The sequence below is a fragment of the Oryctolagus cuniculus genome, chromosome 6, assembly GCF_051225735.1.
Source record: "Oryctolagus cuniculus isolate XC-2025 breed Fujian yellow rabbit chromosome 6, ASM5122573v1, whole genome shotgun sequence".
NCBI lineage: Eukaryota > Metazoa > Chordata > Mammalia > Lagomorpha > Leporidae > Oryctolagus > Oryctolagus cuniculus.
Genome location: NC_142872.1, coordinates 58,316,899 through 58,342,615, shown reverse-complemented (window position 1 = coordinate 58,342,615; position 25,717 = coordinate 58,316,899). Strand labels below are relative to the sequence as shown.

Genomic DNA, 25,717 nt, shown 5'->3' with positions numbered 1-25,717 from the left:
GAGATGGGGGATTTCTGTAGGACACGAGGCAGGGCAAGGGTCTCTCCTGGAGAGCTGACATTGCAGCTTACCTGTATACCTCTAAAACATACAAGCAATGACAGATTGAGGTCCACTCTCTAGAGGAGAGCAACAGGGTTGGAGACAAAAGGGTCACAGCAAGTCTAGAAAAGGCCCCTTTGGATAAGGTGACCCAGGAAATCCTCTCCCAAGAGATGATGCCAAGTTAGGATGGAACAGGTACAAAAGAGGTAGTCTTGTAAGGAGCTGTGGGGGAAAGGCAGTCCCATCAGGGGCGAGAGAGAAGGCCAAGGCCCAGAGTTGGGAACAAGGTGGACACTGAAGAGTCAGAGAGAAGGCTGGTGGCTGGGGGAGTGTGAGGGAGGGAAGGGAGATTTGGGGACAGGGAAGTTGGACAGGCAGGGGTCACAGCGTGGGCATCCTTGCAGGCCTCCGCCAGGAGCCTGGGGTTTCTCGGCACAAGATGTGTGCTAACCCTAACCCTAACCCTAACCCTAACCCTGCATTCCGCTCCTTGGCACCAGCTGTGCTCCTTCCCATCTGTCTGGGATGCGTGTCCCATTTCCCACCGTGCTTTACCTGGTTCTTCCCCTTACACATGACCTTCCTCAAGGAAGCCTTCCCTGCTGTCGCAACTATACCACCTGGCAAAGGCTTCCTCTTGGCAAGAATCTTATTTTTATAAATAAGTACTTAATAGTACAACCTGTTGTTCCATGTGTCTTTCACTCGCTAGACAGTAAGCTCCCCTAAGAGAGTATGACTCTGTGAGTGTAGGTCCCCAGTGCCTTGCATAGGGTCAGGGCTTGAGAATCTTACTACAAGAATGAATGAGTAAGTGACTAAAATAGTCAAAGCATCAATATTTAGGAGGCACTGTTATCCCCTGGGATCCAAGAGGGATTGATTCCAGGACCCCTTGTGGATGCTCAGGTTCCTTCTATAAAATAGTGTAACATTCGCAAATAATCCACATACATGCTCCAGTATACTTTACATCATCCCTAGATTACTCGTCACACCTCATGCAATATGCATGCTCTGTAAATAGCTGTGTTGGTGCGTTGTTTAGGGAATAACAATAAGAGAAAAGTCTGTGCATGGTCCATGCAGACCCTCAAACATTTGCATGTGTGACTGGTGGAATCCACAGAAACAGAACCTGCAGATGAGGAGAACTGTGCGGGTCCCACACTGAGCACCGGAGCCGGCACCCCTGCAGTCGGTGCAGCAGCACCTCTGAGCTCTAAGACGCAGTTGTGTGGGTAAAGCCAGCAGGGCTGCCCATGCCTGGGCCTCAGGCTAGGGCATTTCGCAAGGATACACTGGCCTGGGGCGTTCTTCACATCGTCGCCGGGGGCAGAGGTTGTATTCATCTTCTCTGCGTTGGGGAACTGGCTCATCAGCTGCATCTGGAAGTCTTCTCTTCGCTCGTACTCCTTCCCTCGGTAGATGAATACCTTGTTCTGCAGAAAAACGGTGGCCATCAGTGATCCCAGGGCCCAGGCATGAGGACGTGGCCCCTGCAAAGCTGGGAGGCTTGCGAGGTAAGCTGTGAGGTCCTCCGTGTGACCTCGCTGCTCTCAGTGTCCCCACCAGGGAGAAGAGGAGCTAATGACACTGACATTGCTGAACACACGGCTTCTTGAAAAAGCCGGATTCCAAGGGGAAGATGAATGTGGATGCTGTGACTTTTTCTTCTTCAAACAACCCCTATATATGGCTTCCAGAGTAATTCCTTGCTCAAGTTTCACTGAGTGACACCCACTCTCTTATTTATATGGTCACTAAATTTCCCTCCTGCCTTATGTGGGCAGGGAGGGCTGGGCCACAGGGTCTTCCTCACCTGGTTCCCACCCCTAAGCCCATGGGAAACACAAAGCGTTCCCTCACCATGTTGGCCTCTGAGACCAGGAGCTGTCAGCTGGGGGTGACTCTGCACTCCTTGCCAGGGCCCAGTAGGAACGTTTGGAGATGTGTTTTGGTTGTCACTGCTAGGGGTAGTAAGTGCTCCTGGCACCCAGTGGCTAGAAGTCTGGGATCCTGCAATGCACAGGATAGTCCCCCACAACAGTCATCAGATCCCACACATAGGCAGTGCTGATTGTATCTGTGCCATGGGGGCGCCTCAAATGGTCCCCTGGTTTCTGTGCCCAAAGCTGAGTGTGGCACTTACCTCTATGCATCAGGGCTTCCAATCCGATCACCAGAGGAGCCCTGGAGACCTTTACCAGTTCAGATTCCCATGTCTCGCTCCACACCTGCTGGAATGGGACCTATGGGATCTACGGGAGTGAAGCCTGGGAATGCGGATTTCTAACAGCCTCTGCAGGGCATGTGGGGCATTCAGCCATGCAGTCAGGTGTAGGAGCCACCTCTGATTCTCCCCGGGAGCCCTCAGCACCTATGCTGTCTGCTGCTCATGGTGGTCACTCCTGCGAGTCCACTCTGCCTTCCACATCGATGGAGAGCAGTGAGTGATTTATCTCCTGGACTAGACTATAAATCAAGGGAGGTCGCAGATCAGATTTGTTATTTCTTTTATATATTTCTGACCCCGCAGACTGAACCACAGTCTCACAGATTGGCAGGAAGCCTGCAGGTGACAGGAACTGATTCTGCACGTGACAGATGAATGAGCCGCCAGAGCAGTGACTCCGAAACTGCTCCATCCTCAGGTACTTTTTGGAGGCCCACAAGACCCAAACTCATTTCTTTTTTTTTTTTTTTTTAAGATTTTATTTATTTATTTGAGAGGTAGAGTTACAGACAGTGAGAGGGAGAGACAGAGAGAGAGGTCTTCCTTCCGTTGGTTCACTCCCCAGATGGCCACAACAGCCGGAACTGTGCCTATCCGGAGCCAGGAGCTTCTTCCTGGTCTCCCACATGCATGCAGGGGCCCAAGCACTTGGGCCATCTTCTGCTGCCTTCCCTGGCCACAGCAGAGAGCTGGATTGGAAGTGGAGCAGCTGGGACTAGAGCCAGTGCCCGTATGGGATGCCAGCGCTGCAGGCGGAGAATTAACCTATTGCGCCACAGTGCCGGCCCCCTAAACTCTTTTCATAATAACACAAAAGCTGTTCTTTGCCTTTTCCACTCTCATTATCTCACGAGTGCCTGGTGGCTCTTTCCAGAAGCTACATGGTGTGTGATGGCAACAGACTGCAGGAGCAGATACGACAATCTAGCTGTCTTCTCTTTCACCAGAAATTAGAGAGATTTTCAGAAATGTAAAACAATCAAACTCTTTTCACTGATTTTTTAAATTGAAAATACAGGTATTTCTCCAAAAAATGTAATTTATGGGAGCTGGTACTGTGGCATAGTGGGTAAAGTTGCCCCTGCAATACCAGCATCCCACAGTCAACGATCTGTGTCTCAGCTACCCCAGTTCCAATCCAGCTCCCTGCTAAAGGCCTGGGAAAAGCAGCAGAAGATGGCCCGAGTGTTTGGGCTGTTGCTACCCACATGGGAGACCTGGATGAAACTCCTGGTTTCTGGCTTCAGCCTGGTCCAGCACTGGACATTGTGGCCATCTGGGGAGTGAACCAGCAAATAGAAGATCTTTGTCTCTCTTCATGTCTATCTCTGTTTTTCTATAATTCTTTCAAAATCAATGAATGAATCTTTAAAAAAAATCGCTGTTTATGTTAACATTCAATGGGTGTATTACTACTATTTTTTAAAAAATTGACAAATATTTAAACATTTTTTTAGCTTTCATTTTTTCATATGGGAACTATAGACAGAGACAGTCCATAGCCACAGAAGTTCTTTGTGTTCCTCAATAACTTTTGGTCCTGAAACCAAAAGGTCTAAGAGCCATGCTACAGCAACTCCTGGGTCACAGATGTCCTCCAGTGACGGGGAGCTCACTACCTCACAGCCATAGTTGCTGTGTAGGGAAACACAGCAGGTGAGTGATGCTGGTGATTAGGATGGGGCTGTGGATGGAGGAGTCTCCTGGGGATGGGGGCAGTGCTGGAGCCAGAAGACAGCGTCTGAGCTATCAGCTTCTGAACACGAGAAGATCTTCAAAGCACAAGAGGAAGCTGAGATGCCAGGCTGTGTGGGACCCCAGCCTGCTCTCTGATTCGCTCGCAAACTCACCCGCAGGAAGGAAGGGAATCCCTGGCCGTAGTACCCAACGGCAAAGTAGTCTGGCTTCGGCCTGAGGACTTTCATGATGTTTTCATAGAATTTCGCCTGCTGAATCTGAAAGAAGAACACACAGTTGGTCACCACACAGGTGTGTATCTAGGACAGGTGTGTATCTAAGCTCAAAGAGGCTGACGTGTGGCGCAGTGGCTGAGATGCTACTTGGGATGCCTTCTATCCTCATCAGAGTACTTGGGCTTCAGTCCCAGCTCCGCTCCCAGTTCCAGCTTCCTGCTAAGGTATGTTTTCAGAGGCAGCTGGTGATGGCCCAAGTGGGTCCCTGCCACGTGTGCCAGAGATTCAAATTGAGTTCCAGCCTCCTGGTTTCAGCCCAGACTTGTGGGCATTTGGAGGGAGTGAATCATGAATTGGAAATCTCTCTTTCAAATCAATAAATATACAAATAATTATTTAAAAGAAGAGGAAACAGGTAAGATATTATCATTACATTAGAACTAATATGCCAATTTAATATATTTGTGTATCTGTGGCTGCACCTACAATCACAACAGTAATAACTACATCTGCAGTCTACCTAGTACTCTGAATCACTCTACCTGCACCAGCTCATTCACCTGTACCACCCTAACAATCCCATTAGTATCTCCACTCTGCAGATAAAGACACATACAAGGCATGGAAGTGAGCCTAGACAGAGTCCAGTGGTCCCATCACCGCCATTCTGTTCCCACCTCCACACATGCTTAGCTGTGTATTTATGCGACTATACTCATGGGTAAGTGTCTTTGTACACATAACATATTTCAACAATTCTTGCAGGCATTTTTCAGATTTCAGCATCTCTGAAAACAATTTACATCTTACTTTATATCCCATGGCATTTTACAAATGCGCTGGTCCTAAAGAAATCAAGACATAGCACATAGAAAGAATGGTGGGAAAACCATTTGGTGCAGAAGCAGTTAAGATGTCGTTTGAGGTGCTCGCATCCCCTGTTGGAGTGCTTGGGTTGGAATCCTGGCTTTGCTCCTGATTCCAACTTCCTGCTGATGCACACGCTGGGAGGCAGCAGATGATGGCCCAATTACTTGGGTCCCTGCCATCCGCAGGGGAGACCCAGATTGCATTCTGGGCTCGTAACTTGAGCCTGGCCTGGCCCTGGTTGTTGTAGGAATTTGGGAAGCGGACCGGTGGATGAATGACCTCTGACTCTGTATTTCTGTCTCCGTTTCTCATCCTTTCAAATAAAAGTTACAAAAAAGAACAGTGCCCCTTATAGTCAATGGCATCTCCAGTTTGGTGTAGTATGAAGATGTACATGACTCTATTGAGGCAGCTGTGTGACGGGGACTGAGGGCAGGGGTGTGCCTGCACATCGGTATGTGCCTGCGTGTGTACTGGGGTGTGTGTGTGAGTAACTGCACACACATGTGTGCCTGCATGTCTGCAAAACCCTATGTGGGTGGATGCAAGGGGCAGATATGAAGTGTGTGTTGATGCAAACACATGCCTAGACACATTTACACACAGAGCAAACAACTAATAGCTCAGTTGTTTTTAATGAAATCACCAAACCCTATCTCCCTCCTGCCACCCCCCCAAAAAAGCCATCTTTGAGTCTTCTCCTAACATTGCGACTCTCATTTTTTAGTTCCCTGGAAATGGCTGGTCTGGGCTCAGAAGGACTGGAGTCCTGGTGCCCAGATAGCCAGAAGATACCTAGAAGGGTGTTGGGGAGGGAGTTGCCATTTCCCTGCAGAGGCCAACTGCCCACCAAAGCCCAGGTCCTGCAGCACCTGCAGGGCAGGCTGGCTCCACCCACCCTGCACTCAACCCACCAGATCATAAGCAGGGAAATGCTGGTGGGAAGGGCCAGACTAGGAGCCTTTGAATGTGATGCATCGGTTCATCAGAAAGCACCAAGTTGTGTTTCCATTTAATTGGCTTGGTGATTTGTGACTTTTACTGCAAACGTAGCACAGAGTTCATTTATTGGGTATGCAGCAGCCGTGGCGGCCCCAATGCCAGGCAGGAACTCAGTGCTCCAGCAGTGGAACCATGACTGTGGAGTTTTCTCAGACGTCTCCCTTTGGAAATAGTCCCAGAAGGAGGGACCCAGCACGGCCTCGCTCAAGTCCCACTACCATTCTCCCATTCCTCACATGCCTGGCCTCCTGCCCGTCTCCCAAGTCCCCAGCCCTCCTTGGGGACACCTTACCAGGTTCTGGCTGAGCAGCTCATAGTCAAAGACTTCCATCTCGTACTGTTCCGCCAGCTCCTTGCACAGACTGATGGCCTCCTCCCACATCTGTAGGAAAGTCACAGAGACAGCGGTTAGGGGGACACCTCCAGGTTCCCAGACCCCTGGCCGAGGAAGGGGCCCAGACCCAGCTGTGCCACCTGGGACTGAGCTGCAGCCTCTGTACTGACACAGACCTGCCCCGCGCAGGGAGCTGGGGGCTTCCTGGAAAGGATGCTTTTCTCCATCTTCCAACTGTAATTTCTTGACAAATAATGGAGCAGGTCTAGAGTAGGCTAAATCTTTTAGCACATGCCTCTGATGCTTCACGACCATGCTGAGAGTAACAAACCACACCTCATGCCCCAGGTGAGAAATGGAAGCTCAGAGAACAAAGCAGCATGGCCGAGGTCAAGTGCCCAACAAGATGCAGGGCCAGGATGCATACCTAGGCATGTGACTCGGTTCTCTGACTTATGAGCGCTTAAAAAATGAAGCCCTTTGGGGTTGGCGCTGTGGCATAATGGGCTGGGCCTCCACCTCTGGCACTGGCATCCCATATGGGCACTGGTTCAGGTGCCAGCTATCCCTCTTCTGATCCAGCTCTCTGCTATGGCCTGGGAAAGCAGTAGAAGACGGACCAAGTACTTGTGCCCCTGTACCCATGTGGGAGACCTGAAAGAAGCTGTTGGCTCCTGGCTTCAGATCACCCCAGCTCTAGCTGTAGTGACCATTTGGGGAGTGAACCAACAGATGGAAGACCATTCTCTCTGTCTCTCCGTCTCTCTGTCTGAAACTCTACCTCTCAAATAAATAAAAAAATAAAATTTAAAAAAATTGAAGTCCTTGATCGCTTCAGCTTCTCCAGCGTACAAGCTGGACCCATTTTCCAAAGAGAAATGGCTCACAGGGGAATGAACAAGTGGTCCAGGGTCAGAGGGTTTCTGGAGATGGAGCTGGGGCCACACTGGGCTCTCTGGAGGCTCCGCTCAGGGATCTTTGCACTCTGCCAAATCCAGCATTTCTTAATGGATGATGTGGGGTGTGGGAGTGAGAGCACAGGGCCCAGACAGGTAGAGCTGGAGGAGATACTAGAGTACTATAAGACAAGATTCAGACATATTTTAGTGGATTTTTTTCCATCTTTGAAAACAAATTCCAAGAAGACAAAATCTGGGTACAAAGAATGGTTTTTCTCTATTCTATCTTCTGGCAGAAGCCAAGATCATCCCACTATCATAGAGCTAAGGGGTTGAGAAGCCTCTGCAGATACGTGGGGAAATACAAGACAGACTCAAGATCTGCCCATCTGGGGCGACACCCACTCCAGTTCACATTTGACTTAACATGGAGAAAGCCCCTAAATGGAGAAGCTGGGGGAGGCAAGGGAGGAGAGAGAGGAGGTTGCCAAAATGCAGTGGGAGCTGTGTAGCAAAAGTGCTCTCACATCAAAGTATAAAAATAAATAAAACCAGCCAGTGTTGCAACTCACTAGGCTAATCCTCCGCCTCGCAGCGCCAGCACACCGGGTTCTAGTCCCGGTCGGGGCGCCGGATTCTGTCCTGGTTGCCCCTCTTCCAGGCCAGCTCTCTGCTGTGGCCAGGGAGTGCAGTGGAGGATGGCCCAAGTGCTTGGGCCCTGCACCCCGTGGGAGACCAGGAGAAGCACCTGGCTCCTGGCTTCGGATCAGCGCGGTGCGCCGGCTGCAGCACGCCAGCCGTGGCGGCCATTGGAGGGTGAACCAATGGCAAAGGAAGACCTTTCTCTCTGTCTCTCTCTCTCTCACTGTCCACTCTGCCTGTCAAAAAAAAATAATAAAAATATATAAATAAATAAATAAGTAAAACAAACCAAGGGCTGAGTGGAGGAGCCACAGCTGCAAACCCACAGACAGTGTAGTGAGCCACACAGAGATGCTTTATGTGCCACGAGGAAGCAAATCTTCAGGCTGGCCTGGGCTTTCCTCTTCACCCTGAACAAGAGGGTTCTGATAATATCCCTAGGTGGGTGCAGGAGTAGGCTTTTGCCAGTTTCACACCATGACAGGGACAGGGAGCAGAAGTGCTCTCCACATGGGTTAGGAGATCAGCAAGAGACCAGGGCAGCAGGTCAGAAGCTGAGGATTTCCTCCCAGTTCTGCCAGGTAGCCACAGGGCCCTTCGAGAGCTATTGATCTCTTGGAGTCTTGTACATCCATGGTGCAGCAAGTGCCTGGTTCTGGGCATGGTGTAGTATGCAGTGATGGAGCAGATACAAAGACGGATAAGGAGCTAGCATTACAACACAAAGGGTTAAACTCGTGCTTGCAATGCTGGCATTCCATATTGGGCTGGTTCCGTATTGGAACACCGGTTTGAGTCTTGGCTGCTCTGCTTCCAATCCAGCTCACTCCCAATGAGCCTGGGATGGCAGTGGAAGATAGTCCAAGTGATTTGGTCTCTGCCCCTATGTGAGAGCCCCAGATGGAATTTCGGCTCCTATTTCCAGCCTGGCACAGACCTGACTATTGTGGTCATTTGAAGAATGAACCAATAGATGAAGATTCTCTCTCTCTCTCTCTCTCTCTCTCTCTCTCTCTCTCTGTCACTCTTTCAAATAAATAAACAAATCTTTCTAAACAAAAGATGGACAAGACACAGGCTTGATGCTGCAGAACATGAGTGGAAAAAGCATCAAAAGATGGGTTTTGAGGGATGTAGAGGAGTCAACCAGGTGATGACAAGATGGACTGATGGAGTAGAAGCCATCATACATTGCTGGAGCAGTGAGTATCCCTGAGGAGGTGTGGGAAAGGAAAGCTGAAAGGGGTTCATTCTAGAAGCTTCCACAGCAGTGGCTTTCAGGGTGTGCTGCACTCATCTTCCCCTTGCAGGGTTTTTGGCACTACTCCAACCCCTTCCCTCTTCCTCATGTTCCCTTGCACAAGACTAAGGGACCTTGCTCAGTAATGATCACGAGTGTCATGTCAGCTTTGCCAACTCGATGTTAAATTCTTTTGAGGGTGGGTTCGCACCATTTTCTGTTTGCTCAGCATGGAATGGGCTGAACTGAATACCTAGCTGAGGACAAAACCAGCATATACTTTGGGGGCTGTCGCAGTGCAACTGACGTTCCTAGCTATCTGATAAACAGGAAGCCTGCCTTGCCTCCCACCGGAGCTGAAGGACCAGGGGATGGGAGAGTCTCTGGCCTCAAGAGGCTTGTAATAGTAAATTCTGAAAGCAGTCTTCCCCAGTTGATCAGCCCTGGGGAATTTATACGCTTGTCTACAGACATTACCTCATTTTATCTTTCCAGGGAAGGTGGGGAGATCAGGACTAAGACCCGGGCAATGAACTGCAGTGACAAGACCGAGCAAAATGGAGTGTTAAATTACATCCTGATGAATTGTAAGAGTCTTGCAATTAGAGGCAAGGCAGGACTGTAGCTGAGCCTGAGGACTTGTGAAAGGCTTGAGAGAGGAAGTGGCAGAGTAGGGCCGAAAGGATGATAATTAAAATTTAACAAGATAGAACTGTGTACCGGTTCCTATGTGAGGTGCTCTGCATGCATTTTCTCACCTAATTTTCAGACTACAACTGGGAATTAGGTATCATGGGTATCTCACTGTTATGGAGGGGAACTGGAATCTCTGAGACTCTAATTGTGGGTGGTAGAGAAGCAAGGATTGAAGGCCAGGTGTCTGGCTGCAGAGCCTGTGCACATGGCCTCCATGCCATGTTTCCTACAGGATGAATGCCAATACTGGAGACCAGAGCTGGGCAGCAGCTGGTCTGGACAGTCTCTTGACCAAACTCAATCCAGTGTACTTGCTATTGAAGGGTCAAAGGTGGTACCTGTCACTTGTCCTCTCACTCCACTCATTGCTCCAGCATACAGTCCCTGGGCTCTGTCCTTGCAGCTCTCTTCTAGACACTGAGCTTTCAGCAGTAGACAAGATGGGCTCCATTCTTGAGGCATTCTCAAGAGGGGAGCCAGACAGCAATCGAGTCAAAGCCAAATGAATGAAGTGACGTGTGATGGAAGCAATGAGGGCGACTCAAGGCAGGGATACTGCTGCTTCGCTGGGTAGTGGTCAGGGAAGGTCCCCTCGAGGATCCGACATCTGAGCAAAGCCCTGAGCAGTAAGAGGAGCCAGCCTGCCAGTGGGAAGCTATGGAGGAGGAATGCTCCAAGCTTGAAAAAGCAAATACAGAGGCCTTGAGGTTGGAAAGAGCTTGCCATTGAGTATGCAAACAAGAGGAAATCTGGCAGGATGGAAATGAGAGCAGTCAGGGCAGGAGCCTATTCCTTTGTACATTTTTTATTTCTTTTTTAAAGATTTTATTTACTTATTTGAGAGGTAAAGTTACAGAGAGAGACAGATGGAGAGAAAGGTCTTCCATCTGCTGGTTCACTCCCCGAATGGCTACAATGGCTGGAGCTGTGCTGATCTGAAGCCAGGAGCCAGGAGCTTCTTCCTGGTCTCCCATGTAGGTGCAGGGGCCCAAACACTTGGGCCATCTTCTACTGCTTTGACAGGCCGTAAGCAGAGAGTTGGATCAGAAGTATTGGAAGCGAACCAGCTGGGACTTGAACCAGTGCCCATATGGCTTGCCAGCACCGCAGGCAGAGGTTTAGTCCATTACCCCCCAGCGCCAGCCCCAAAATTTTTATTTCTTTATTTTTATTTTACTTTAGAGAGAGAGAGAGAAAGATAGAGACAGAGATCTCCCATTTGCTGGTTTATTCCTTAAATGCCTGCAATAGCTGGGGCTGGGCTATGCCAAAGCCAGGAAACCAGAACTCAATCTAGGTCTCCAACATGGGTATAGGGACCCAAATATTTGGGTCATCACTTGCTGCTTCCTAGGTTCCCAGTAGCAGGAAGCTGGATCAGAAGTGGAGTAGTCATGGGGCCAGTATCGTGGTACAATCAGTTAAGCCAATGCCTACAACATTAGCATCCTATTATTAGAGCTCCCGTTCGAGTTCTGGCTGCTCCACATCTGATCCACTTCTCTGCTAGTGTGCCTGGGAAAGCCGTGGCAGATGGCCCAAATGCTTGGGCCCCTGAACTAAAGTAGGAGACCTGGATGAAGTTCAATGTTCCTGGCTTCAGCCTGGCCCAGCTCCAACCCTTGTGGCTATTTGAGGAGTGAACCAATGGATAGAAGGTGTGTGTGTGTGTGTGTGTGTGTGTGTGTCTCCCTCTCTTTATTCAAATTAATAAAAATTAATCTTTAAAAAAAACCTGAAGATGTTTAGTAGCTGGGACTCAAACCAGGCACTCTGACATGGGATGTGGGCATCCCAAGTGGTGATTTAACCACTGTGCCAAATGTCCATCCTATTCTAAGAAGAGTGAGACCCATTGAGATGATAGTAAGCAGAAGAATGGCATGATCCAATATGTGTTTTCGATTAGTCTATTTCTTGCATGCAGGATGATCCACTGGGGTGACAGAGGAAGCAGGGAAACTGCTTAGGATCCACTGCGGTGCCAAAGTGAGTGACACTGATGCCTTGAATAGAGGTGGCAGGAATGGACATATGGAGAGGGTGGAGAAGAGTGATCAGATTGGGACAGCTGACCAATCCAGGAGACCTGGTGATGGACTGGCCAGAGAGGATAGGAAACAAGTGTCCTTCCCAGCGGCTGGGGTACCCACAGGGCGAGGAGGGGCAGGGACACATTACCTTTCCTTTGTCAAAGTAGCCTATGATGGTCTCGTAGAGCGACTCCTTCAGCTGCCTGTGGGTCTGAGGGTACTGCTGGCCCGTCTGCATGACCTGTGATGCACACTGCTCATCTGACCACTGCAAAGAGCAGACACAGGGCGTTATACGGGGCTGAGGGGCTGCCAAGGGCAGGTGTCATCCCAGGACTAGAGCTAGAAACCATCATTCCCTAGCCTCTGTCCTCCCCTTCTCTCCCAAACTTGGCTCACTGCTAGAAACTTGGGGTGCCACTGGGCAGCTACTCTCTTGGGGGATGAGTACCCACGGACATCCGAGAATGGACAAATGCATGAATGTGAGATGTTGGGACCACACTGTGGAGCAGCGAGATGAAGCCCTGCCAATCACCCTCTGCTGGCTTCCCCACTGCTCTGGTGTCAGTGACCACACACAGAGATGCTGAGCTGTGAGTCCCACCTGCCAGGTGCCGCCTGGTTATTGCTAAGCAATGCTTCTCTGCTCTCCACTGGTTGGTTGCATTTTATCCAAACTCACATGAGACAAGCTCCCAGCTCTTCAAAAGCCAAAGGAAATCATTCTGACTTTGTCCAGGGATAGCAAAATTTTCAAGAGAAGGAAAACAGCTCAGCGGGCATGCTAATGATTTACTGCTGATAACAGGATGGTGCATAAAACTGCACAACACATCTCAGGGGTTTACTGTGGCTAAATGTGAAGGTCACTCAGAACCTGATGTGATCAGGTGAAGCGGTCACTGCAGAGTAGCAGCCTGCCAGGTCACCTTTGAGAGTAGCAGGTCAAACAAATTTATTTGGAAGATTTTTTTGGAATGTTTGGTGGAAACCTTTGGAAACCTCAGGGGGTGGCCAGCCTGAACCCCCTTCACTCAAAGGTACAGTACCTTGAGAAGCCAAGTGTGGAGAAGGAGTGTGTAGGCGGCCTCTGTGTAATTATCACAGTCCAGGTGGAGGTCACGGAGCTTGTACAGGTACCTGTTTGCGGGAAAACGAGCTGAGTTATCAAGTGCAATGATAAGGAAGCCTCTGGCAGGGACAGGAAGGACCACAGGTCACTAGAGCGGCCAGACCCTTCTGCAGGCCACCAGAGAGTCCTCCACCCTGGCTCTCCAGTCCTGTTGGGGGTGGGTGACAACGACAGAACCTCGCAATTGGTGAGCACTCAGTATGTTCCAGCGACTGTGCTAAATGCTTTAAATGCCCCAGATCACTTGATCCTCATGACAACCCCCAGGAGATGGATCTGTTCAGGATTCTCACTTTCTTTCAGATAAGGAAACCAAGGCCCAGAGAAGTCAGCTACCAGCCCAGCTCACATCCGGCTTGGTTTGGAAGGGTCTGGCCAATGCAGGTTGACAGGTCAGGAAAATAAAGGAAGCGGGGAGAAGTAATTTGTCTGAAGTCCCGTGCTACTGAACAGAAGAACTGGGACGTGATGGCTACTCCCTTGCTGTGTGATTCTGGGAGCATAAACAGGCTGTGACAACTCTGAAGGGTGGCTCCCACCCTCTCTTCAGCGTTCTCAGAAAGTACATTTTCTGGTGACAAAAGGAAGAAGATCAAGGGTTACAGAATGACTATTCACAGACAGCCTTCAGCAGTCAATAGGGAGAATCCACTATTCAACCACAATCACTTTCCCATCCCCTGTCTCCTTGCAAAGTGACATTGCAGCTCTAGACCCCAGAGTCTAGGAGGGTATCAATGACAGGAACAAAGAAGAGGAACTTTGGTAAATCCTTAAATAATTGATCTGCAGTAGATATTAAGTGGCAGTGAATTAACTTCTTTGTACCTCAGTTTGCTCATCTGTGAAAAGGCAACACTTAGAGAAACTACTTAGAAAGTTTCTCTGCATATAAAGGCCCGTGCCGGCCACATGTGACATCAAAGGCTCCACGAGTGCCAGCTAGCACTGCTGGACTAATAATGCAGTAGCCTGTAGCTGGCACTGAGCACGGACAGCTGTTAGCTGTTACCATTGTGACCTAGGTCCTCCTACAAAGCACTCCCGCCACTGTTAGCCCCGGATTCCAGAGCCAGATAAACACGCCCCGGTGACGTGCATGTGCTTAGCAGCATTTATTTCAACCCAAGTCTTGGTGATCTGGTAAACGGAAGGTGCCTGTGTCTTTCTCCTGGGGAGAGAGATGCTCTTGAACTCCTGGGCTGTACTAGACATTAAAGAGAAAATCCTGGCAAAGGCAGACACCTTTCATGGGGTGGGGGGTGATGCCTAGAAGGAGACAGGCACAGATCAGATCACCAAACAAATAATCGCGCAAATGAAATGCAGCAGCCATAAATGTTGTGATGGAGAAGTCTGTGAGGCTGGGGCGGGGGGCAGAGAGGGAGGCAAGCCTGACCCAGGTGGGAGAGAAGGGGCTTCTGGGACTTCCCATAGCATGACAGTTGAGCCAGGAGCTGAAGGGGAAGAGAGTGGAGGAGCAGAGACCCTAGAGAACCAGTTGTCAATTTCTTCATTCCACATTACAATGGATTCTCTCAATTCGTCCTCCACACAATGCTTTTGAGATGGGAAAATGGAGACCTATGTTGGCAGTGGGCACAAGCCAGTTTCTACCCCGACCACCTCTGTCTCCAGAGGGAGGGCCTTTCTGTCCCCCTCAGCCCTCAGTTCTGCTGATGAGGGTCCTCCAGGAGACAGTGCATGCCTGCCTGGTGGAGAGTCTGCAGTCCACGGCCTCTGCCTGCCCTAGCTGCCCCTGCACATCCCTTGTTCCAAGGGGCCCTAGATGGCTGGGTCCAGAAAAGGTGGGCGGGGCAGCCAGAGGAAGCCCTCCCCTGCCACTTCCAGCTCCTGAATGGGCCAAAGCTCCCTCCTCCCCCTTTTCTTAACTCAGTGGTTTGATGATTTGCTGCCAAGTTCAAAGGTAGACGCCCCCAGGAGTTCAACCCAGGATGTCAAGCCCAAGCGTGCCCAGGCCAGATGCTTGAGGGAGGCAAGTGGGGTGCAGTGTCACAGGCAATGGAGATGGTGCCAGGACCACAGGGCTCCAGCTGTGTCTGGGCGGGCTGTCATCACCCAGTGCAGATGACAGTTTCAAAATAACATGAGGGCCGGGTGTCGCCACACCTTCCCAGGGTTCCAGAAAAAGGAGCAAACTTTGACTCTGATGCAAAATCTCTAGGTTTTATAATTTTGGCAACCAATAAAAAAACTGTTTTAAAATATGATGCCTGCCAAATAGAACAGGTTTTCAGAGCATACCCTGTTTGCAATGTCTGACTTAGGAAAATATGGTTTTCCTAGATTACTACGGGCCTCTAGTCTCCAAAGCTTGTGGAGATCTGAGATTCACCATCTGTGCTTCTAAAATGAGAAGGAGAAAAATCAAAAAAGATTGGAGTGAGGCAACCATGTGCCAGGCACATCACCCACTGCATCTCCTTTAACCCTCAAAACAGAAGGTGGGAGTGAAACACTCAACAGACAGGAACTCTCAGCTAATTCTTGGAGTCGTTTTCCCAGGGTTCCAAAGAAAACAAGCCCAAGACCCCATGTTCTCCAGAACCCAAAGCTTTGTCCCACTACATTAAGTCATGTCTAATGTGGCTGCAAGTACCCTAGGCTCAGGGTAGCCTATGGCATTATCTGTTTTCCAAGAGATCACTCCTGTTTCTGGAAGAAGGCTAGAAAAATACCGAAAATATCTGTAGTGACAAGTGTGAGTTTATAGCTGCCATCTCTGCCCCTTGACAGAAGGTGTCAAGTGCTCTGTAATCACCCTCCCCTGACCTCCGGGTGGTTCCACTTCCACTTTTTGTGCCTCATGAGGACAGGTACAAAAGGATAGTCCGAGAATGTTTTTGCTGTGCTATTTATTGTCAAAACAGCCTGGAAACTAAATGTTTACCAATATAGTTAGCTATGTAAAGTTTGTAAAAGTGCTTTTATATTTTTATTTGAGAGGCAGAGAGAGAGAGAGAGAGAGAGGAAGCTCTCAATTGCCATCTCACTTCCTAATTCCCCACAACAGCTGGGGCTGGGTCAGAGCTGAAGTCAGTCCACAAATCCCATGTGGGTGTCAGGGACCAACTACTTGAGCCATCACCTGCTGCATCCAAGGGTTTGCATTAGCAGGAAGCTGGAATTGGGAGGTGGAGTCCAGACTGAAACCCAGGCACTCAATATTAGATGTAGGTATTCTTAACCGGCCTTTTAACTGCTGTGTCAAAGACCCACCAACTATATAAATTATGGTATATCTTGGAAAGGATGTTTTATAGTTTTATTTAAAATGAGATTGAAATACATCTGTTGACATGGAGTTCTTGTCAAGTAAAAAAAAGGGAAAGGATAGATTATGAGTAATATAATTCCATTTTTGCAAAAACATATCTATGTATAGAATTTTATATATAAATAAAAATAAATATGAAAGTCTGGAATACATATGGATTATGGAAATTCATTTCAGTTTTTTTGGCTTATCTGTATTCTGAAGTTTTGTTTAGGTAATATGTATGTACTATTTTTATAATGAATAAAAAATAACAATAATACAAAAAAACTCTGCAGAACAAAAATATGAGATTCTCAGAAAAACTGGCAAAGGACTTCTTTGCTCCAGGCTAATCCTCCTTCCCCCAAACCCCTTCAAGATATATTCAAATAACTATCCTTTGAAGTGCCAAGAAAGAAGCAGTCCTGATCTTTAAACCCGGACTAGTTGAGGGTCTGACTAACAGATGCATTAGGGTTTCACAGGCCAGTCCTGGACAAAGTGCAAATTCAAGATACCAGCTCAGCTCACAGGATGTTTACCCTTAAGGAAAGCATAACCTCTAGGCACGGCGGTACAGCATGGCCAGGTAGAGAGCTGCGAGCAGTTTTGTGGAGAATGGAAGAAGTTGATTCTGGGAGAACTGATAGGAATCAGAACACAGAGGGCCTGAGTGCTGAGATGTGTCAGTTCTGTTGTGAATGCGGAGGGAGCCTTGGATGGATACTGAGAGAGGAGTGCCCCAGCAGGTCTGGGTTTTAGAAAATAAAAGTCTTACCTTATGTACATCTCTTCCCGGTTGTTATCTTTGTAGAAATTCTAGGCAGGGGAGGAAAAACAGTGATGAGCATTTTTCTTTGCAGTTTGACAAGGGTGGAGGGTATGGTGGCAGAGATAAGAGGAAGATGGCAGTTTACTCTCTGAGCACCCAGGACTCTAGCAAGACAATGACTGCTGAATGCAGCCAACGCTTCGCAGGGTGATTCTGCTTTGAAAGCCACTCCCCTGACTCTCAGATGAGACAGAGACAGCGGAATGTCTCAGGTGCCACAGGTCAGGGGTCCAGCGGAGTTCTGTGTGGCACTGAGAGGTGGGCTGTCAAGACCGGTGCTGTTGAATTGGATAAAGTCCATTTTGAGAGGCAGCCCAGCTCCATGTCTCAAACCTCCGGCCTTGTCGTCACAGGGACCTCAGTTGGAAAGTGAGTAACAGCATTCCAGCCCCTAACTCCTGAAAGAAGGAGTTGGGAGAGGATGCTGTAGCCTAGAGCATTTAAACTTGGCAATACTAGGAAGCCTGGTCCCTGCTCCAGCTTTGAGGCCATTAGACTACTGGCCACTTAGACCCTGGGCTCTAACACCAGAGACCCTACTCCTGTTTTAAGGAGTTTGAGCCAGAAAGTTAGGGTAATGCAACCACAGTCACCTGAGGCTCAGAGAGGGTAGGTGGCACGCTCTAGGGCACACAAGACGGCAGAACCACATCAGACCTCCACTCTGCAGGCACCAGCCTCCTCCCCCGAATCCTCCCTTACCCCATTTCCCTCCACACAGCAAAACTCATAGAGTCTCACTGCTTATGAAACTGTCCTGACCTTACTCCTTGATCTTAGTCTGACTGTTCAAAGTCAATTTATTCAACCAACTCCTCTCCTAAGAGAGAAACTGCTCAATTCCTGGAAAACCCCTTTCCATGCTCTTTATGCAAATTGGGCCTGGTGGAGTTATTAGCACTGAATTCCTTTCTGCTGTAATCAGGGTTTTAAAGTCCCCTTAGCATTCTAGAAAATCAATGGCGATATCAAGACTATTAAAAAAAGAGTCCACTTAGGGTAAGGGGAAGTAACACAACCAAACTACAAGGATGGGATTTGTATTTCTGGAGCACTGGGTTGGCACAGGGGTTTATGGGTAATACCACATCCATCTTTGGCCAACTTTATTCATTGAAACCACCTTAAGGTGGGCTCACAGGGAGGGAATGAAGTACCATGGCTCTGCCACCTGTCTCCTGACCTTATCACAGGACATGCAAGAAAGACTGCTTGCTTGGGACATGGCCATGGGAGCTCACCCATAGGTGCTCATGTACTACAGGTGTTAACAGCTTGGATTTGGGATTAGCTGCTCTGATTAACCAGGTCCATAGCAATTTTCAATAAATTCTAGTTATTAGTGTTACTTCCGTGGACTGTGTGACTTCAATCCTTATACTCCCCAACAATCAAAACTTCCATCTTCCTTCTATTAGACACGTCAACTACTAGAGGGCAATATTCGTCATGCCCATTTCACATCTAAGAACACTGAGGCTTAGAAATGTGACTGTGACTGGCCTCAAGACACAGGGCTATCACGTGGCACAGCAGGAATTCAATCCCACATGTGTCTGACTTGCAAAACTCTTAGCACAGCTTCCTTATTGCTATGATCTGGATGTGGGGTGAGTGTGTCCCAAGTCGGAGCTTGGTCTTCAGTGTGGCAACCTTGAGAGCTGGTGAAGCCTTTAAGACATGAGGCCTAGAGCAAGGTGATTAGGTCATCAGGGGCACCGCCCTTGGAAGAGGTTACTATACTTCTCATGGGATCCTGGACCCCAGTTAGCTCCTGCAAGAGGGATTGTTATGAAAACGCAAGACTGGCCCCTCCCCTCTCTCTGGCTTTCTGTCACCCAGCATGATCTCTCCTTCTCATGCCCACTCTGCCACTGAGATGCCACCCACCATGAGGTCCTCACCAGAGCTGGATGATGCCAGCACCACGCCCCAGATCCTCCCCAACCGCGAGCTACATAAACCCATTTTATTTACAAATTACCCAGCTTCAGGAATTTGGTTACAGCACCAGAACACAGACTAATAGACCTACGAAGGGCAACAGTGAGACTGAGCGCCAGGCCTTTGCCCTCTGGTCTGACGTGGACAGAGTGGGAGCCCCGCCAGCCCCACGCACCAGCAGGTTCACAGTGCAGCTCATGCGGTTGTCCTTGCTCTCGTCCGTCATCACACCCCGGTAGTCCAGCAGCTTCTCCAGGAGGCCTTTGACCAGGTTCACAAAGTTCTCCACCGACTTGGCAATGGCTGGGTGCTCTGCAGCACACTCCATCAGGCTGCGGGCAGAGACAGAGGGCAGTGAGCTTGCAGCAGGGGGCGGAAGACTGCGCTGGGGGCCAGTGTGTGTGTCGGAGGGTGAGCACGTGTCAAAAGGTCCAGTGAACCCCAGTTCCCTTGATTCACGTCTTTTCTCTGTTTATGTGTGGAAGAAAAATATGCAGAAAAATGGTACTAAAAGATAAGTTTATCTTGCTGCAAAAATGTTTAGAAATCTATGCATAGCTTTTTCATAATGCACATTTTCCATGAACTTTTCAAAGACCTCTCACATGCATTGATTTCAAAACCTTCTTGCACCAAAATAAACTTATCTTTTAACTCATTTCCATGAGCTTTTTGAAGTCCCCTCATATTTAGAGCACATTTTTTTCCTACCACTAGAAGGGGAAAAAATTTAAATCTGTAATTTCCCAGTGGGGGCAGTGCTGTGGGAGAAATGGTGACTTTCATAATATCACATTTAGAGTTGTACATCAGGAGGCTGGCACTGTGGCATAGCAGGTAAAGCTATCACCTGTATTGTCGGCATCCCATATGGGCACTGGTTCAAGTCCTGGCTACTCTACTTCCGATTGGGAAGATTCTTTCTCTCTCTCTCTCTCTCTCTCTCTCTCTTTCTCTCTCCCTCCTTGCCCCTGCCTCTCTATAACTCTCAAATAAAGAAATAATAAAATTGTACATCAGCACAACTTTTGGGTAGCAAAAACTGGATTTGGATTTTCAGTTATTCATCAAAATGTCAAATGTACCTTTTCTTTGACTTGACAACTCTACTTCAGCGAGTCTGTTCTAGAGAAATTTGCCCAGAAGTATGCAAAGATATACTTATTATATTTATAGATTGCATTAACAGTGAAATAGAACAATCTTAAAAGCTAATCAATTGGAAAATGGTTGACTAAATTAAAGTATATTGACAAAATGTGGTTCTATGAGGCCACTGAAAAATATTAGATCAATATGTTTTCACATGAAAAGGTCTATAAAATATATAGTTAAGTGAGAAAAGTCTCAGCACACTATTTACTTTTGAGTTAACTGAGTGATAGAGAGCTCACCGTGCCCCAGGTGCTATGCTAACACCTTACAACATGAACTCACTTAATCTCCTAGCACAGTTTTATGAGATGAAGCTCTCATCCATGGGGAAACCAAGCTGTGGGAAGGTCAACGGACTTGTGCTTGGTAGTAAATATCCACAGCCTGGCTCCAGCACGCGTATCTCAACCACCACTCACTGCATGCGTGTGCAGGTACATATGACTGGCATGACATGTGGCTCGGGAGAAAAATACTAAATTCATAACAGTGGTTGCTCCAATGGGGGTGCATAGAGGATCAAAGTCTTCCCTTTTCTCTTTAAATAAATGTATCCTATTTACAGCAGTCATTGTAAATTAACATTCTACATTTTTAAAACAGAATGGGGTCAGCACTGCGGTGTGGCGGGTAAAGCCACTGCCTGCAGTGCCGGCATCTCATATGGGCGCAGGTCTGATTCCCGGCTGCTCCACTTCCAATCCAGCTGCCTGGTATGGCCTGAGAAAGTAGTAGTAGATAGGCCAAGCACTTGGGCTCCTGCACGCGCATGAGAGACCATGAAGAAGCTCCTGGCTCCTAGCTTTAGACCAGTACAGCTCCGGCCATTGCTGCCATCTAGGGAGTGATCCAGCGGATGGAAGACCTCTCTCTCTGCCTCTCAGTAACTCTGCCTTTCAAATAAATAAATAAATCTTTAAAAACAAACAAACAAAAACAAAAGGAAGACTGTGGCATTTCTTAAGCATCTGTTAGTGGCTAGGCACTACAGTAGCCATGGTGTGTGATAGGGAGGAGACCAAAACAAAAAGAATTGTTCCAACCCACAAGTGTCCCGCAAGGTAGGAGGGGAAAGATAGAAAGATTAAAACTCTGATTAATGATTGCCTGGGTTCGTCGCCCAGTTCCAGAGTCTAGCTTCCTGCTGATTGCAAACCCCGAGAGGCAGCAGTGGTGGCTCAAGTAGCTGGATTTCTTCTGCTCATGTGGGAGACCTAATTAAGGTCCCAGCTCCATTGCAGGCACTTGAGGGAGTGAACCAGCAGATGGAAGCATGCTCTCTCCCTCTCAAATAATTAAAAAAAAAAAAACTGTAATGATTACTTCTTATTGATCATTTATGCTGTGCCAGACATGAATCACCTTTGCTTAAGAAATTCTCTGAGAAGTGAAGATTATTATCCCCATTTTATAGAAGAGGAAATCAAGGCTCAGAACCTTCCTACCATTACCCCGGTAGTAACTTTAAGTGGTGACCTTGGGAATCAAGCCCACCACTGTTCAGTTTGGAGATATTTTTCCAAAGAGAAACACTGCAGCATGTCCTCAGGTACCTCAGGGAGACAGGCAGGCCACACAATCTGCTTCTAGCTATATACTCTCCACAGCAATGTGAGTCCCAAGAGCTCAGAGGAGGCTACAGGTGAAAAAAAGCAAGGACTTTGGAGGGTCGTTCCTTCCCAGAAACAAAGACAGGCTGCAAGGAGATGACATCTCAAACTGTGGTTGTGATCACACAAATCCATCTTCGCCCTGGGAGAAACACCTGTGCCTGGCTCTCTGCGAGAGAGGCAAATGGCCCTGGCTTGGCCACAGCTGTGCCTGCCTCCTTCTAGGACAATTCCTCCCAGCCCTGCTTCCGCCCCTAATGCAATGCTACAAACCTTCCTCCTGGTGGTCGCTATGGGATTCCTCACAGCCTCCCAAGGGCAGAGGCATCTGAGACCAGGAGTTCTCAGCCCTGGCCACACGTTGGAATCACCAGGGAAGCTTTTACAAAGCCCAGTTTCCCCCTTGGGCAATGCCTTTGGAATATGTGAGGCAGGACCCAGGCAGCAGGGCCCTGTGTTTCCAGTTCTTCAGGCGATCCCTGGTTTCGTCTACAGTGCTCAGCAAGCTTCCAGGGGCATGCGGGTCACCTGAGCATTGCTAATGGACTCTGATGCACAGGGGCTGAGAGAGGCTGAGAGCCTGCATTGCTAACAAGTTCCCAGGTGATTCCATTGCTGCTGGGCCCTGGACTGCACTTCAAGAAACAAGGGTCTAGAAGAATACACTCTTGGCTTCTTTCATTTCTCTGTTCTTCAGGCATAAGTCACAAGAGCTGCTCCTACCATGTAAGACTGGTGAGACAGATGGGCAGATTGGTTAGAAATCACTTGTCCATCCACCATCCATCCATCCACTCAACACGTACGGTTCTAGAAACCAGGGATCCAGAGATTGCTAAGGAACTGATCTGGGAGAGCACAGGTTCACAAGGAAAGCAGGCATAGCTGTAAAAGCCATGCATGCTGTACACGGGGTCTTCCAAAAGGTCATGGACAATGTGTATTACTGAAAAAAAAAAGAACCTGCAGGATTTGATAATTTTTTTGTGCTAAAATAAACTTTTAATTCCATTTTCCCACAAACTTCCTGAAGTATCTGCATACAAGGATACTGCTACTACTACCTAGGATTTCCTGTGTTCCAGACACTGTGTAAGCCTGCTTCATTGATTGTATTGCTTAATACCCAGAAAGACTCTTGAAGGTAGGTGGTATTACAACCCTCAAATTATAGACAAGGCAAGGGGTCCGTGCACTAGGTTCTGACATCATTCCCATGAAGGTTATGCAGCTGTTCCTTTGCATTGAGCCCCACATGCAGCATAGGGACAATGAAAAAGAGCTGTGGGAATCATGAGGCGATGGGGATAATTCCTCATGGGGTAGCACACTCACTCTCTGCCTCTGCTCCTGCCTGGTGGGGGCTATGGAGGGAGCTCACACCTCCCCAGAACTGTGTGCACTCAGCCTGGGAGGGCTTTGGAGGGAGGTGTCCAGGCCCTCACCCTCTGTTGGTACTGCTAGAACTGGTCTTTCATTTATTTCTTTATCATGCTTCCTGGTTGATGAGTCCTCTTCCAGCTACTGAACTGGCTTGGGTAGGTCCTAGGCTCTGTGCTCTGTCCTGTTCTGTCTTCTAGCCCCCTTACCACTTCTAGAAATGTTCCCAGGTGTGGAATGCAGGAATTACTCCATCTTATTACTCCACCCAATGTGAGACACAAACTTTAGGACAGATATGGGATGAAGGAGAAAGGGAGTGCTTTGGAGAACAGGGAGGACTGTGGTGTTATGAAAGGCTGTATAGGGGCCAGTGCTGTGGCGAGAGTTAAAGCCCCAGCCCACAGTGCCTGCACCCTATAGGGGCAGTGGTTCGAGTTCCAGCTGTTCCACTTCTGACCCAGCTCTCTGCTATGCCCTGGGAAAGCGGTGGAAGATGGCCCAAGTCCTTGGGCCCCTGCACCCCCATGGGAGACCTGGAAGAAGCTCCTGGCTCCTGGCTTTGGATGGAGGCAGATCTGGCTGTTGTGGTCATTTGGGGAGTGAACCAGAGGAAGAGAAGACCTCTCTCTCTCTCTCTCTCTCTCTGGCTCTACCTCTCTCTGTAACTCTGTCTTTCAAATTAGTATAGATCTTTAAAAAAAAAAAAAAGAAAAAAAGAAAGATTGTATAGCTTGTACACGGCACTAGAGCACATGAAGACTGAAATTCAGCCCCACTCCACGTCCTAAGCAAGGGAAGCCCTGTTCTATTCACCAAAGTACCATCCAGTTACCAAGCCCTTGACCAGAGAACTGAAGCTGCCAGTGGAGGCCCTGAGTGAGGAGCTGAGAGGAAGGAACAGAGACAATTTGCCTGCAGGATAATGATGCGTAGGCTCAAGGCTTCAAATAACTACCTTGCTATCCACCTGGATAACAACAGTATTAATTAGAATTTTACTATCAATAATGTAATAATTATTGCTGGATTGCCTACAAGGTGTCAGAAAGTATACTAGTAAAATAAAATAGATGATGCAGCACACTTGACATAACTTTTCTCAGCCCAACAACTCTAAAAGCTGGATAATATGTTTATCTTCAATTTGCAAATAGGGAAACTGAGGCTCAGAAAGACAAAAGAAAGAGCGAGGACAGGCGCCCGCTGGTCACTCTGATGAGGCCCCGACTCCTCATGTTGGGCTTGATTAGTTCTGGGTTAAAAAAAATCATTCACACCTCTGGCTCAGGAGAAAAATAATGAGCTGCCTTTCATTTCCTTGACCCCGGAGGACTCCTCAGTTATAAAGGACCAGGAAGGATTTGCAAATCCCACTGAGAATCTCCAGATAGCCACAGAGCCCCATCTGCGTACAGAAGTGGAGACTGCCAGCGTCATACACCGCTCACTTCCGGTGAATATTTAGATTTTCCTTTTCAGAACTTTAAGACAAACAGTGACTCGGGCAGAACCTCATTATTGTCCTTGGACAATAGCTTCTGCTATCCACTGAAAGGGCAGACGCTGGGTTTTTCCTGGCAGTGGGGCAGCATTTGCTTTCTTGGTGTGGGGGGAGGGCTGTGCACAGTGCCAAAGGGGCAGAGACCACACTGCCTGCCCTGCTCTGCCCTCTGGGCTCTGACTGGCTGGGCAGTGTAAGGAGGATCATCGTGGGGGTGAGAGCCAGGTCCCACGTATGCTTTTGTTATTACCTCTAAAATATTGAACAAGGATTGAGGAAAGAGTCACAGAAATTGGAGGCTACACAGTTAGGGGGCGGATTTGGGAGATCTAGGCTACATTCCTAAGGCTTGCAGGAGGGCCTCGCAGGGGGAGGGGCAGGCATCAAGCTGCCAAGGACAGAAACTGGGAGGCAGGCCGAGAGGCTGAGGACATTTATTAAGCATGTACCTGCTGTGTGCCAGATGCTTTATAATTATTCTGTCTTCAGAAGAACCATGGGGGCTCATTATTCGCATCATAGAAATGGGGGGATACTGAGGCCAGAGAGGAGATGGGATTGGCCCAAAGTTGTGCAGCTGCTACTTGGTGGAGCCAGAATTAAAACCCAAAGTCTCCCTCCAAAGATGCACCACATCATTAACCACCAGGAAACACAAATCAAAACCACAATGAGAAAGCACTTCACATGCCACCCTCACGCCCCTTCCAGAATGGGTATCATCAGGAAGACAGTTCTTAACCAAGGATGGGGGGCAGCATTGTGGCATAGTGGGTAAAGCCACACCTGTGACACTGTCAGTCCCATATGCTGGTTCAAGTCCCGGCTGCTCCACTTCTTATCTAGCTCCCTGCTAATGTGCCTGGGAAAAGTAGTATAAGATGGTCCAAGTGGAAGATGCACTCACATGGGAGACCCAGATGGAGCGCCTGGTTCCTGGATTTTGGTTTTGGCCTGGCCCAGCCCT

General features: G+C 48.5%; 1 protein-coding gene across 2 annotated transcripts in view; it reads right to left on the bottom strand.

The window, feature by feature from the left end:
* The window catches only part of DOCK2 (dedicator of cytokinesis 2), a 430,360-nt gene that overhangs the window by 26,087 nt on the left and 378,556 nt on the right, over positions 1-25,717 (bottom strand). For both annotated transcript variants that reach the window (XM_017341248.4, XM_089335064.1), the window contains 7 exons: positions 19,277-19,433; positions 17,104-17,144; positions 12,963-13,053; positions 12,059-12,178; positions 6,359-6,448; positions 4,132-4,236; positions 1,346-1,487 (listed from right to left, as the gene is read on the bottom strand). In XM_017341248.4, the coding sequence (XP_017196737.2) occupies positions 1,346-1,487; positions 4,132-4,236; positions 6,359-6,448; positions 12,059-12,178; positions 12,963-13,053; positions 17,104-17,144; positions 19,277-19,433 (746 nt within the window). The remainder of the gene's footprint in view (positions 1-1,345; positions 1,488-4,131; positions 4,237-6,358; positions 6,449-12,058; positions 12,179-12,962; positions 13,054-17,103; positions 17,145-19,276; positions 19,434-25,717) is intronic.